Source organism: Semicossyphus pulcher, unplaced genomic scaffold, assembly GCF_022749685.1.
Source record: "Semicossyphus pulcher isolate SPU_LCO1_2020_fin unplaced genomic scaffold, fSemPul1.0.p SCAF_8, whole genome shotgun sequence".
Classification (NCBI taxonomy): Eukaryota; Metazoa; Chordata; class Actinopteri; order Labriformes; family Labridae; genus Semicossyphus; species Semicossyphus pulcher.
Window position 1 is genome coordinate 16,433,715 of NW_027211759.1, and position 15,019 is coordinate 16,448,733.

Here is a 15,019-nt window from a genome sequence, read left to right on the forward strand (position 1 = left end):
TGTGAATGATTGGATCAAAGTCAAGTCTCTGTATCTGGGGATGAGGAGCAGTTCACTGGCAAATGTACCATGACTGCTTAAAAGAAATAGCTGAAGCCATTACAGCCGAATCAGAAACAATAAAGATGTCTACATGTTGTTTTTACACTGTGCACACAAACATTAGCAAAGTGCGAGACACTCCCTCCTACATTCACACCTTGATGTGCAGGGTCGTTAGTCATTTCCTTTTTTCAATACGTGTGTATGAGTCCCCACCAACTTATTTCAGGAACTCCCACCCTCATCACTCACGCTCTGTTGGTGGACAACTATCGCATGCAAAGTGTACATTTGATCAGATAATAAGATATTCTGCTTGAGAACTACTTTTTCTTGCGTCACATATTGGTGTTGCATGTTTACAGTGACAGTCTTTCATACTTTGATGTCTGCACAGATTGGTGGTACAGCTTTCAGTTTCACTACCTCAGAGTATAATGTGCTTTTGTACCCTGAAATGACGCCCAAGTGCTTCAAAGTGTTGTTGTAATATTTGTAACTTCAGCTCACACATATAAAGATTTAATTAAGCAATCAAATAATTAATTATGTAGCAAATCTACAGCAGCAAAATGACCCTATCTTTTGAGAATGGCTGCATTTCGAAAAGGTCTTTGAAATATATTAATTCTTCCAGGTTTTGTCGACCTACAGAACCTTTCTTTATTTGCAATATACTGTGTGACTCATCTGAACAAGGTCTGAGTGCACACAAAGCCACTCCAATAAAAATGTAGTGATGAATAGCTATGAGAAACAAATAATAACAAGACTAACTTCAACTTGTATTTATAATTGCATTGACTTTATGTAAAAAAAAAAAAAACCTATACATGTTTAAATCCTGAAAACAGCGGAAAGAAATCTAAATGGTATCTTAAACTGCATCAACAGATCACTAACACTTCAACAAGTTGCGGACCTCTCCATTGTGTTCAGTGTATCCCAGTGAAACACAAAGTGTGTGCACAATGAGTAGGCTCTTGCGTAGGAACATAATGGAACAATAGCCCCTCTGACTACAGATAAGGACAGCAACAATTCACGGTCAAATAAACAGTTATGAAGCCGACAATAGTATCACACAGCTGAATCAACAGTATATACAAGCAGCTATCGCCATCAGCTCTTAGCTTTGATCACACGAGACTCGGCCAGTGCAAGAAAACAATGTTTACAGAATTAGCAGAGTAAACGTCCAAGGCGCCTAAAAATAGCAAACGTGATTAATAGTGAAGATGTCACTTAGCGGGAATGAGATGTTAGAGTAAATACAATATCATGTAAAGGAATATGCTGCAGCGTGGCATGTAAGGAGTTTCCTGAGAGCTGTTGTTTAGGGGATCAAGACAAAGTAGATGTCAACACAGCAGACATGTTCACTTGTCATGGCAGGGAAAGCACAGGTGATCATTATGATAAATGACGCCTGTGCTCTTACTGCTTTGACATATTAAAACGCTGTCTTGGTGGAAAGTTAGGTCCGGTTCACACTGCATGCCTGAGCGGTGCATGACTGCTGTTGCAGTGTCCACATAGGCAGGAAGCAAGTGTGCTAAAAGGTGTAATATTGCTGGTATGACGTCAATATGAATATCCTATTTTTGTGCTTCGCACACGGGCAGTGGTGTGTCTCTAACCTTTTGACATGGGCACCAAAATGAAAAGATGTGCAGCTCAGGCGTGCAGCGTGGACCAGGCATTAGTTGGTAAGCTAGTGTGCCAACTAGCTAGTTATTCAGCACATCCCACATGGGATTACAAGATACCTTCACAGAACACATACACACAACTAAACATAAAAGTCAACAAAAAATATAAACCATCCATTAACATATATCATTTATTCCAATGCAAAATGATATAAATTGTGTACTGAAAAGTTTTTTTGTGCTGGCAGAGCCTATTTTTCTATACAAAGACAATACAGTTCAGTGTTGTCAGCGTCCTCAGCGCAAAAACACCCTCAGCTTCAGTGTTTTGTTGTCACTGCGCTCTCAGTTTAAAATTGTTCAACTTTTGGAACACCGCCGCGCTCGTCAATGTCACTTTCCCCTCACCGACCAATAGAAATCCAGAAGGGGCGGGACTTCAGATAACAACTTTAACAACAACTGTGGAGGAAAAGGTAATCCTCTCGTTTTTTCCAGGGTACAATTTCCAGGTGTAGAGCTGCTGCTAATGCCAAAACACGATTCCTTCACATTGTTTTTACGTTTTCTTTGTAAAAATTGATGTGAATAAAAGCAAATATTAATCATACAGAGCGATTTAAAACAGACTTAACTGTCACTACTGAGGGAAGCTGAAGTGCCGCCAGACAACTTTCGTAACCTAGCAACAGTAAGCAGCAGTAAGAAGCGCTCTGAAATCGTGAAATTGAGGTCGTGGGCGGTGCCAGCGCAAAAAATGCCGGAAGTGAACACAGGCCCTGACACAATACCTTTTTAGCTTTATAAAAATTAGATGAACTTATGCGTAAAGGCTGTTTTTGTAATGCTATAAAATAATGTCATACTGTATCTGTATCAGTATTTTGAACATTTAAACCAACATACTGTGGACTCATAACAGTATGACACACTGGACACACTGCCAGTGCTTCACAGGGCAAAGACACTCAGTGCTGAATTCACTATCTACTTTAAATAGGATTAACCCATCTGACTTGCATATCTTTGGAAAGCGCCTCTGAATATGACTTCAGATGTCTGACGATGAGAAAATCCAACACATTTTTCAAGTCACAGCCAAAAAGGGAACACATGTCTGAACAAACTTAGACCACAAAGACACATTCGAGCCAAGGTAACTGCCACAAGTTAAGGCCGAGCCTTTCAGCAGGGACATTTCAATATGCTTTTCTGATGTCGGCCCTCTTTCCATATTGAGACTTCTCTAACAGACTGGTTGTGCCAATAAATCTTCTCTGGCAGGAACCTGTGCATGTTGAAAGCTGTTTGGTTTCAGTTCATTGTCCTGAATTATTAACACGGTCTGGGAGAGGGCCATTACATAAGGCCTTGTGTTTACAACTGAAACATTCAGTTTTCATTTTGAGTTCAGGGAAAGAAAACACAGTGACTTATTATGCCCAACATCCCAAATGCGTCAGGATCAGGCAAAAATGTCTTGATGAATGAGACGATATAGTGGATGCGAATAAGGGCCTCCAAAAACATCTGTCTAATAATAGATGCTACGCACAGTCCTATTGTTGTGACTCAAAAAAACTAAGAGCAGACAGGATGTGCAGAGGAGGAAAGGCTTGTTCTTGCCCTCCACTCTTTTCCTGTAGAAAAACTATATAAGAAGTGGACGTACCGACCATGACATCCCCTATTGATTTATGGACTATTTTAAAGCCTCAAGTTTGGCTTTTTGGGCTGATGCCATCTTGTTCTTTTGGCGCCAAAAGTGGCCATATTTCGCAGGAGGGTGGATAGCCAAGTGGTCAAGTTTGGCGACTTGAATTAGCTAAGGTGACACCTTAAAGACAGCTAGCGGCACCATGCTAGTAGCATGTTTATGTCGGCTGTAAAGTTGGGCTTTTTTAACATGAAGTTCTATGGGGATTGACTCGCTTTTGGGGCCAGCCTCAAGTGGCCATTTGAGGAACTGCAAGCAAATTTTGGCACTTTTGCACCAGCTTCATTTTCAGCTTCACAGATACTGACTAAACAGTTCACATTATTGTTTTCCTTTAAACAACATGGTTTAAATAATCATCCTCAAACTTTGAAAACATACAAACATGCTTTGTAATTGTGTTTTAAGAGCTTGTAGTGCTCGAATATTAATAAGAGACGTGTACAGCTTGCAGACATATTGCACAAGAGTGAGAAAGAGAGGATTCTTAAAGCCTCCCTGTTCACCACAACTTTCTTTCTTAATGCTCAGCAGTCGAGGACCAGAGGTTGTAATTAGGAGTAATTGTATGAGTTGTTGGGAGAAAAGATCTTCACCAGAACTGCACACCACAGAAAGAGTATAAAATAAGACTTAAAGAGATTTGGGTTTTTTGATGATGTAGTCAAGCTGTAGAGCCATTATCTAAACCAAACCCTTAAACAAGAACAGCAGATGGCTTATTTAAGAAAGAACAAGAGATATTTGTTTGCTATAAAAACCTTGCCAATAATGCTCACCGTGATAACATATGCTACTTCTAAGTCAGGCAATTTAACAATCAGCTAATAGGTAAAATATAACTCTTCCAGATCCTACACTTAGCAACAGCGACCCAGAGGTTGTGTGGAAATTAATTTGCTTTTTCTATTAAATGTCTTCCCGTACATGCAAGTAATTTCTCCTCTCTGCGGTGACACCATCGAACAGGAGAGGAGATATCACACGGCACATCTTCCATCTGGCCACTTTGAAAAGGCTTCTGCTGCGGTCATAGCTGCTACTTGTGAAAAATCAGAGCTATGTCAGGAATGGTCATCTGACAGCAGGGCTGGAGAGGTTTCTCCTCCCTGTAGTCTCTGCTGTTCTACACACTTGGTACAAACAACAGCTGCAGCATGCACACGGTGTGCCAAACGCTGACGCCCCCCTGGCAGAGGATCCTAACTCTACCCCGAGCCGTTACCACACCCTGAACTTAAGACTTACCCTGTACTCTCTTTAAAGATGAGGACTGTAAACCAATCTGAGTTGGCCTGTATACGGTCTCATCATTAACGTAGCTAGTATCCCATTATAGGCCTATATTCCTAAAGTGTGCCACAAGCCATAACATCAAATATCTTAGCATGTTGTAACGCCATATTGCATTTAATCAGAAATACTATATGGAGTGCAAGCAAAGGGTTAAACTCCACCTGCCTCCGCCTCTCACACAGCACATTGCAGCCATGACAGGCTGTCCGGTCATTGTGTACTGAGGACTTAGTGGGATGTCATGGCTGGAATACCTACAGGGTTATGCTGGTCTAGGCATCTTACAGACCCTCTCCAGCCTTATAAGGGCTGCCAGAGTAGTGGGGGTAAACAGATGCACCTGTCAATAGAAGGAAGGAAACAGGACGAGGGTGGGCTGCATAGAGGTGACAAGTTTAAAGGAAACGCTGCGTTTATTTACCTGCCAAAGTCAGTGTGACAGCTAATTGCCCTGCCTGGTTACCAGGTTGGTTTCAAGCACAAACGCCACACACTGTGTGAATGCCGCTGAGCCATTTCCCATCTCTCAAACATGCATTTAACGAGCAGATCTTACGTTAACTCTGCTCGGAGAAGCAACACATGGATTCCTTTTGCATGCAGGGAAAATAAACCCGGGAAAAGGCACTATCAGTCAAAGATAACGACACTGTCTTGAACCAATCACAGATGGATACACAACTATCCAGCTCGCGTGCTAAGCAGGAGGCCTATTGGGCAGAGCTACAGAGAGCTAATGAATCTCTCCGGGAGGACTTACCCGCTGGGCTGGAGCCCACAACACTTGGCACTGAAAGGTCTGTGGTATCCAGAATGACACCTAATGAGACGCACAGAGTGATATGATTAACCATCTGCATCCTTCTGCAAGCTAGCAGAACATGTGACGGAGATGCCTGACCAGACATGAAAATGTCACGCAGATCGATCTTCACAGCAAAGGAAAGGGAGACGTGTGCTCCCGCCAGTGTCCTCATGGTGAGGAGTTTCAATACATGATTAAAGAGGGCAACATCAAGCTGTGTTCAGCATGTTTGTTGTTTTTATAACGTTAGAGACGAGGAATGCAATATTTCACTAAGAAGACGCACTTGAAACAAGCCGTTTGTCATTTTCTTGTAAAAAAACCTTTTCTAAAGTTATACGGACACTCTCTCTCTCTTTGAAGAGAGGCTTAAATCAAAGTAAGCTAAGCTTGTATTCCACATGTGTGCAATAAATAATGAAGACGTAGTTAATGTAAAAAACAAACATTAAGCAAACCCCCTGCGTGAGAAGGTGTTAGCCAATTCTGATATGTGGTTAATCTTGAATGAGGCATTTCACACCTTTGTGCTTGTTCTTCTGTCGAATGCAGTGAAACCAACTCTTGCAAAAGCCATCTGGACCGACTGAGTCAGACTAGTCATACAAGTACGTGCACAGCCTGACATCATTTTTCCACAATGCTGATACAGTAAATGGTGTGTTGATGATCATATCAGGGGGTGTGAAAAAGATAGATCACACAAATACCAGTTGAAGAGTGTTAGGATGACATGACTGCTTGACTTAAACCCCCTTACATCCAATGGTTTCCTTAAAACGTGTGTATGTATTTGAGACACGCTTTTTCTCTTCTTGTAGACGGTCAGATGAGAGAAATTATGCATACCCATGTATTTGTGCTAAGTATAAAGGTCGAGTCAAAAGACCGTTAGCCTAGCTTAGCATAAACAGAAAAATCAAGGGGAAATGGCTAGCCTCACTCCATCCTACATTTAAAAATCTCTCACTCTGAATGAATGCAATTTGTAGAAGTAGTAGTTGTTAGTTATTAGCTTGTTTTTTAAGCATTGGTGAGAACCAGGCTATCTTCTTCCCCCTTGCTTCCAGTTTTTATGCTAAGCTAGGCTAACGGCAACCATCGGTTTTCACTATTACTGAAAATTTTCAACAAAGAAAACAAAAATAACCCTGCTCTGAGAGACCTGGCTCATCCAGAACACTGCGCTGACTAATTGAAGGTCGTTGTCCACTAACCTGCACTGGTGGGCCTCTGGGGGCCTCCACTTGAGCCCACATTTCTGTGCAGAGAGGCCTGGGGAAGGGACAGCATCCCGCTGTCACTCAGGGAGGCTGTGGCTGATGCCAGGGCCTGGCTGCCCAGTGGCCCTCCTTGCTGGTACATGGCATTAGGGTTGGATACAGGCACTGCCACGTGCATGGAGAAGTTCTGCTGAGGCAATGCTGTGGGCTACAAGAAGGAGACAAACACGCAGAGGTTTATACAAACACACTCCGAAATCCAAGGTCTGATTTGTCAGTGGTTGTTATGGCAGTATTAATGATGAGCAACCCTTGAAGGCTTGCTGTACTAAGCAAGAAAAATCACAAATAATCTGGCAGACACACTAGAAAACTGTACATTTTCAAACACAGCAGTGTCTTTATAACAGAATATTTTAATAACATTTCTTAGGGCTGTTGAGCGACACCATATGATCATCAAAAGTTTATTCTTTTTAACATCATACATCCAGAATACACACATCTTCAATGCTACCGCAACACAGAGAAAACACAGAGAACAAAAATCCAAAGACATGCATTCAGGTGATCACTTCGGCATTGCAGCAGTCAGCACTAGAGTCGTACTTTTGTCTTTTGAGTAACCACTGTGTAATGTGCTTCTCAGCACAGCTGAGAGGGGGTAACGGGGACTGCAGGAGTCGTGACTCGTTTGCCTCCAAAGTGCTGACTGTGCAAAGCGCAAGTGAGAATGACAGGTGGCAGTGAGAACGTTTCATCATAGCATTATCCAGTGAGCCAGTCGGGTGTTATCATTAGTTTGTTAATGGCAAAGTGATGCTCTTCATGTCAGGAACATAGAGACAACGACTGCTTAGTAAGCACTATGTTCTTGCACAATTCTAATATTGTCACGCATGATAAGATCACAAAAGATTTGTGGGATTTTAGAGGGTGAGCCGGTGTGGTATTTGATGAGGGAGAGGGAAGATGCTAAATGATAGTGTGGTGTTAGCGTGCTGTGGAAACACTTTACTGCTGGAGCTGATCAGGGGGTAGTTTAATGTTAGAAGGAGAGAGGTAATAGAAACATTACTTTATCGAGGAGTGGTAAACATATATCTTTAAATAAATTCGACATGTTATAAGTTAAAAATCAGGTTTAAGATGAAAAAAATCGTATTACTCTACATAACTGATGTGTTTAAATAGCTGCTGTTTGATTTATGATAACATGATACCACGGTGTAATCTTTCCAGCAGAAGCATGCAACGAATCACCTGTTCACATGAAATGTGATCTTATCAGGGTGTGCCAAAATATCAGTCGCTTTAAAAATCAACGTAAGAAACAAATGCACACCCAGTGAGGAGGGTATTAATCTTAAGCTAGAGTAGGTCTGAAAGGAGTCGACAGAGGTTCTGGGTGGGGGGGTAACAAAAAGAGGAAGAAGTTAAATGAAATAAGAGTGAAAATCCTTTTGTGCCACAAAGCCAAGCAAAGATGTTGCATTTACAGTACTTACGATTTTATGATTTCTCATCATATTATCAAACTCCTCATTAATTTTTTTATACTTTTCTTCTGTGTGAGGAGTGAGGACATATGAGGCATCGGGGTCCGGGCTATCACAACCTCTGTGTTCTTTCTTGTTTAGCGCCTGTAGTGAACATCAACATAAAGACAGGAATCAACACAAAACAGTAGGGGACAAAGGAAGTACTTACACCACAGCGCTTGTACATTAAATCACTCTCTTCGCTTAGTTTGCCGAAATGGTCGTCCATGAGGGGGCTGTGCCCAAAACAGTCCTCTGGTTCGGGACTAGCACAGTCATTATGGCCTTTGTTTCTCAATTTCTGAAATGAAATTGCACAGTTGAGAAGAAACAGAATACAAGATGTGGCTCTGTGTTTGTGCTGCTTGTTACCTAATATATTACATTCCTACCAGAGAAATATGAATCAAGCATATACTGTATGTTTGTCCTTCAGTTGTGTCTTTTGTTGCTGCACCAATGCTAGGCTAAACTGTAGCTCAATACAAGGCTCCAATGACATGTCACTCTATATCCTTCCAACCTTCACAAGCATTCAGAGAAACAAAATATTCTATCCTCCCTTTTCCTCTCTTTCTTTCTCCTCCTCGCCCCCACCTCCTCCTCCTTCCCTCTCTGTTCCTCCTTCTCCTGCTGCAAGTGTGTGTTTGCATTTTTCATTATATTTCAGATATCATAAGCCACCCAGCTGGAAGAAACCTCAGCATAAGAAGATCCTACAGCAGAGCACTTTAAGACTGTCCCAATTCAGCATGGTTGTCACTCGCGGGATCTTATCAAAATGAGTGCATGTGGTGGAATAAAACGGATAATCAAATGTGGTCAAAGATGCTTATTTGAGCATGAAATTGAGCAATTATTGTAAAAGCAAAGAGCTCATAAGCACATAGGGGTGGGGAGTTGTGGCGTAATAAAAAAAAGCCTATTCAAACTTCAGAGGGGGGAAAACTGCTGCACAACTAAACACATAAACGCAACACTGTGCTCTTTTGCTCACTTTCATACGGGCTGTTCTCTGCTCCTCATTACAGCTCTGAATAGCCGTGTTAACAAGACGTGCTGACAGCATGTGACAGCTTGTGATATCAAGGCAGTGTACATCAAAACATGATTTATGTGTAGCTCTCAAGGTTCCTCTATCAGGCTACTGCAGGTCCACAGCAGCGCCCTGCCCTGTCTGCGGGCTGCCTCGGAGGCCTCGTGTCTACAGGAAGGTCGCCGACTCCTGTGGATGCCGGGGTCAGAGTGCGAGCCAGAGGAGGGGAACCTACCCGCACTAATGAGACCTCGCTCTCTTGTTTCTGCTCCTCATCGCCCCGCAAAGTGGAAAATGTGTGTGTGAGACGGAGAGAATGAGAAAATGTATGGGTAGCAGTGTGTGTGTGTGGTGCATATGTGCAATGTGTGTGGTGAGAGGGGGGGGTTTCTACAGCTGCTACATCCTCTGACAGATATGTGACAGTACGTTTAGGTCTGTGCAGACAATGCGGCTAACCCGGCGCTGCTCACCACAACCTCAGTGCAAGTTACATTTCCTAAAACCAGGGCCATGGCTTTATGAGAGTCCTGCATAATATCAATGCGCATTTAAAGCAGATATTAAACCCCTCCATGCTCACTCCTTCCCCATGCAAACAATATATGAGGGATGTATATTTTCAGGCACAAGAACAATGTTTATGTGCATTGCACAATCTGAAATGTGTCGCTGTGCACGACTGAGACGGAAATAAGGAAGTGCAGAAAAGCACCCACTTGTCTGTAAACTTAAGTGCCCAGAAGAGCTAAAGAGAAAGAAGTCCTCAGGATAATGAATGGCCAGCACTGTACCACAGATGGATTACTGTTTGGTGTGGTACAGAGCAGTGGCATTCTTCTCATTCTAAGAAAACGCCTTGCTGGTTCATTTCCTGTTTACTGAACGAACCCTCTTTAGTTAGGGTCCTGAAAGGCCTGTGTTTACTGGGGTTAGACTGTGCACTTTCTCCACCAGAGAGCCAAAGATCTGATCTCAACCTGCAAATTTAAGTTCCAAACCTGCTCATTATGGGAATATCTCGGTCGGCCTGGTCGGGCACGGCTGTGTGCGAGATGGGCAGGGCTGCTCTACTTTCACAACAAGCCTGGCCAGTCTTCAGTTCGCCGCACCCACTGGCCCAAGCCATTTAGGGAGGGGTTGCAGCAGAGGGTGAGCGGGAACCAGATAGCAGTGGACACAGGCAGACATGACATGAATGCATGTTATCTTTTTAAAAAATGGTACTGAAGGTGCGAGGTAATTGGACGTTGGAGTTCATCACTCTTGGGCATTCTAAGGCCGGCTTGGGAAAGCATGGCTGTAATTCTTTGTTAAATGACTTGGCATGTTTTAGGCGTCCCGCAGACGCTTCCTACAGCTCCCAGTAAATGGATCACTAAATCAGCACATGGCCAAACAGGTGTCCCTGTTCCAAACACCTGTCAGGGCCTGGCTCCCCATGCTGGCCAATCAGAGGCGGCCGCGCACAGATATGGCCGTAGAAGGGACCACATGGAGCCCTGAAGGCCACCCGACCCCAGATCAGCTTTGCTCTAACATGTCAATGCTGCAGACGGCTCGCGACTCTGCGGCGCGCTGACCTAGAAAAAGGCAAAACAAGAGGGTAACTTCTTTTTCGCATTTACGAATAATTTGAAAGGAGCAACATGCCTCCTGAATCTTGCGTCAAGTTCGGGTTTTTGTGCTTTGGAGAATTAAGTTGGCTGATTGTGAATACAGCTGAGGTTGGGATTGTCAGTAGCATTTCTAATGAAAGATATGGCCTGTTTGTAGCGGAAGGGGGGCTGCAGAGAGTATAGACAAGGGAACTTGTGTAATCTATTCACAAGGCCCTGAGAGGCTCACAAAGATGAGTGGGAACAAGGCCAGCTGCTATTTTCTCACAGCAGTCCAAACCTGTATTGATAGATATTTGGCTCTTCAGATAAAAATGAGACTCTGAGTGGCTGACGTCAAACCAAGTGGGCACTATTGTCTGTGCGTGCGTGTATGTGTGTCCGACAGTTGGCTCCTGTGATACTTCAGCGTCTTTCTCAAACGTCTTCCATTGCAGGAGGCCTTGAGGCTTCCATACCCTGAAGAGAAATACATGTGAGCTCCACCTGAGCCCTGACTATTAGCCTAGCGGTAACCATGGGGAACATTCAGCATAGTAACCGTCTCTCCAGAATTAAAGTACGCACAAAAGGTCAAATAGCTCAGTAAAAGGCAACCTTACAATTGTTTTTTTTAATGTAAATCTCCCTGTAAGAGAAGCCTAAAAACTGACGGCTACAAAATGCAATATATTCCCATTTTTATTGCAAAATTGAAGCAAACACTCTTCCCTGGATTAAAAATAAAACTCCACCATTGCATAAGCCACCTACATCACCTGTTTCTTGAGAAGTACTTCCACTGAAATGGGCCCAAGCAATTTACTCTGCTGCTGTGAGTCTTGGAAAACAATTTCGCTCTGATGTTCTCCCTCTCTTGTGTCAAGAGAGCTTTCTGCATTTAACTTATTCATGTACTGCACAGTACTGTACGTGAATAGAAGGCAGGGTGAAAGGAGAAAGATAGTGGCTCGGTATAAAAGCTGAACTTCAAAACTGTGGGGGAGATGGCTGAAAGGAAGGCATGAAGAGGCTGTTTCTATAGTCTCTTCCATTGTGCCTGAATCACAGTAGCTTTCACTTACAGTAGCTTTCACTATTGGCAGAGCACCACCTGACCTCTGACTGCTGCACCACAGCTCTGATTACAGGCACCGCAGCGGCAAGACAGTTTATAGAGTGATGGCAATACAGCAGGAAATTACACAAAATGTTCAAAAAGTGGAGTGCAACATGAATGTTTAATGCATGTAGTGTTTATCCCAGCCGTCCTACACAGGAGCTATATTTTAACCGGTTGCTGTGCAGCGAGCGGGCCTCCTCTCTCTCTCTCTCTCTCTCTGCCTCGGTTCAGCCGGGTCTCGCAGCCTTTCGCCCCGCAGTGCTGTGAATTAGCCCTTGTGCCCGCCGCTACACTAAGCAAGGTAGCGTGCTAATCCTCATGACATCACCATTGTGTCCAGGCCGTTCCATCTAATGTGCTTATCAAAGGGCTTCTTTGAGTGTGAACGCACTAGGAAATCAGCATGGGGAGGCGGCTGATAGGAAGGCTTTTATCTGCTGAGGAATATTTCTGCTCTTATATAACATCTTAAGAGACTTTCACTACCATCATGTTCCCCTTCCCCTGTGGTGATGTAGTCTACACTTGAGGTGAATAAAAGCCTCTTTTGGTTGCACTGTATGCCATGGCGCTGCACTAGTTTACTGCCATGTAGGAAGCCTTCTTTTCTCTCCATTTCCTGCCGCATATTGTGAGTTGGGAGCGGGGGGGGGGGGGGGGGGGGGGGGGCGGTTAGATAGGGAGACTTCTGTAACTCCCAGACAGATCTTGTTTAATCTCATGACCATTACACATTACAGAGTGGACTGATATCAGGATATGAGGCTGGATTCACGTCCTTCCTTTGGCCCTCTCCATTGTCTGCTCACTCATTGGACAGGAAGAGCAGCAGGAGGGGGAAAGCGCTCGACTCAACAGACCGCATTTTATTTGGATGTTGTTGTCTTGTAGCTGCTGGAAAAACAAAAGACATCGTGAGATTCAATCCCACCTGAAACTACAATGCGAAAGGACGGACCACGATGCACCGTGGCCTTAATGTCATACCGGTAGTGACCTATTTATCCAAATGAGTCACGCTCGCGAAATCTTAAGCAGTGATAGACACATGAGAGAAGAAACAACTCTGATTCTATGTAGTAAACTGCAAATCATAGGTATGACTTTTAAATATATCCCATCTGAAGTGAGCAGTCCCCTCGCAGCTCTCAGCTCTGAGACTGCGGTGAATGAGTGATGTGACAAAGCTATTAGCCGCCACACTCTGAGAGAACAGTCTCAATCAGCCGGCTGCGTATTTCAGTGTAGTCAAGAGGGAATTAAACTACAAATTGAGGAAAAAGACAAACCAATGTCACCATCATCTACCCATTAAAGAGAACGAGAGCGGCGCAAGGGAAAGGTGGCACACGTTAAAATAACAAATACAGGTTATTGAAAATCTTTCCAACCATCTTTTCCCTGTCTCTCTGTCTCCCGCTCTCTCTCTCTCTCCCTCTCTGGTCATTGAGTGGATCATTAGCTGTCAGGGCCCTTGAAACCATACCCCCAACCCTGAACTCCCATTCCTGCTTGCCTCTAAAATATTCATAAGGACAATTAGGAGTTCCGATAAGGCGAGTACGGAGGGCCGGGGGGGCGAGCGGCAGAGAGGGCAGGATGTGCCAGCAGGACGTCTGTTCTGCAACACTCTATACCCAGACCACAGACCTGTCCTCATCAATCTGAGACACAGCAGCCTCCCTCTTTGCCCCCAGTCAGGCCAGGCAGCCAGGGGAAGGTGGCACAGTGCCAGCTAACCCCCCCCCCACACACACACACCATCCCACCCCTCCATCCCAGCAGGCTTTGCTCTGTCCTCGCCCCTGGGCAGGAGGGGTTGGCCGCGCAGCACGCACAGTGGGAGGAGGGGGGCACAAGGGCAAGCTGATTGTTGCACGGGCTAACTCACAGAAGCCGCGTTGTGCGAAAGAGAGGTATGGTTTCAGTCGTTCAGCCCGCAAGGTCACTGAAGGGCACACAGAGGGAGGACTCTCAGCCTGTGGTCTTTAACATAAACTCACATCGCTGCCGCTTTGTAACTGGATCAAACCAAATTAGGGCAGCCTAATGTGTGACCTATTTCTGTGTGTGACCTATGGTTGGTACCACAGCTCACGACAGGTATGTGGTTCAGATGGCAGTTTTTGAGAAGCTAACGTATTGTTGCACCCCGTCCAACACATCCCTAATGCAGAAAAGTAGCAAATCATGCTAACATTACATTTTATAATAGCAAAGATGTGACTAGTCTTATATTTCACCAAGAAAGGCACTGACTTAATAACAATAATCAATACTCATTACTTTACCTTGTGTTTGACCCTGAGACTGCTTCGTCAATTTGCCTATAATATTAATATAGTAAATCTAAGCATTATTACTTCACTGAATAAAACAGGAAACAAAGATGGCCGCAGCATCCATCCATCCATTATCTATACCGCTCATCCTGTTCAGGGACGCGGGGCGGGCTGGAGCCTATCCCAGCTGTCATTGGGTGAGAGGCGGGGTTACACCCTGGACTGATTGTCAGTCAATCACAGGGCTGACACACAGAGACAGACAACCTTTCACGCTCACGTTCACACCTACGGGCAATTTAGAGTCACAGTCTTTGGACTGTGGGAGGAAGCCGGAGTACCCAGAGAGAATCCATGTAAACGCCGCACAAAGGCCCCCTACGTCCAAACTGGGAAACGAACTGGGAACCTTCTAGCTGTGAGGTGACATTGCGCCACCGTGCAGCCCAGGCTGCAACATCTTTATTTAAACATTTTCAGACTTTTTGAACACGCAAAATGTTTGTAAAGTTGTTGCGGCATTGTGGCTTTGTAGCCACTTCATCACACTTGAAATGATGAAGGCACTTGAAATTACAAAGGTAAGTAGAAAATGTAAACCGTACTTTGGCGTTTCATTTTTACCTCTTTAGATTTCATTAAACTTTCTTTTTTTTTTTTACTTTGTAGCTTGCCTGCTTTTGGTAGTTGAGTATTATAAGTGT

General features: G+C 44.1%; 1 protein-coding gene across 8 annotated transcripts in view; it reads right to left on the reverse strand.

Moving 5' to 3' along the window:
- mef2aa (myocyte enhancer factor 2aa) overlaps nt 1-15,019 on the reverse strand; it is a 63,513-nt gene that overhangs the window by 7,642 nt on the left and 40,852 nt on the right. For 5 of the 8 annotated variants that reach the window (XM_069685640.1, XM_069685635.1, XM_069685636.1 and 2 more), the window contains 3 exons: nt 8,244-8,378; nt 6,730-6,943; nt 5,468-5,527 (listed from right to left, as the gene is read on the reverse strand). In XM_069685640.1, the coding sequence (XP_069541741.1) occupies nt 5,468-5,527; nt 6,730-6,943; nt 8,244-8,378 (409 nt within the window). Of the gene's footprint in view, nt 1-5,467; nt 5,528-6,729; nt 6,944-8,243; nt 8,379-8,445; nt 8,578-15,019 lie in introns of all 8 variants that reach the window. The other 3 variants (XM_069685641.1, XM_069685639.1, XM_069685642.1) reach the window with 2 other exon arrangements.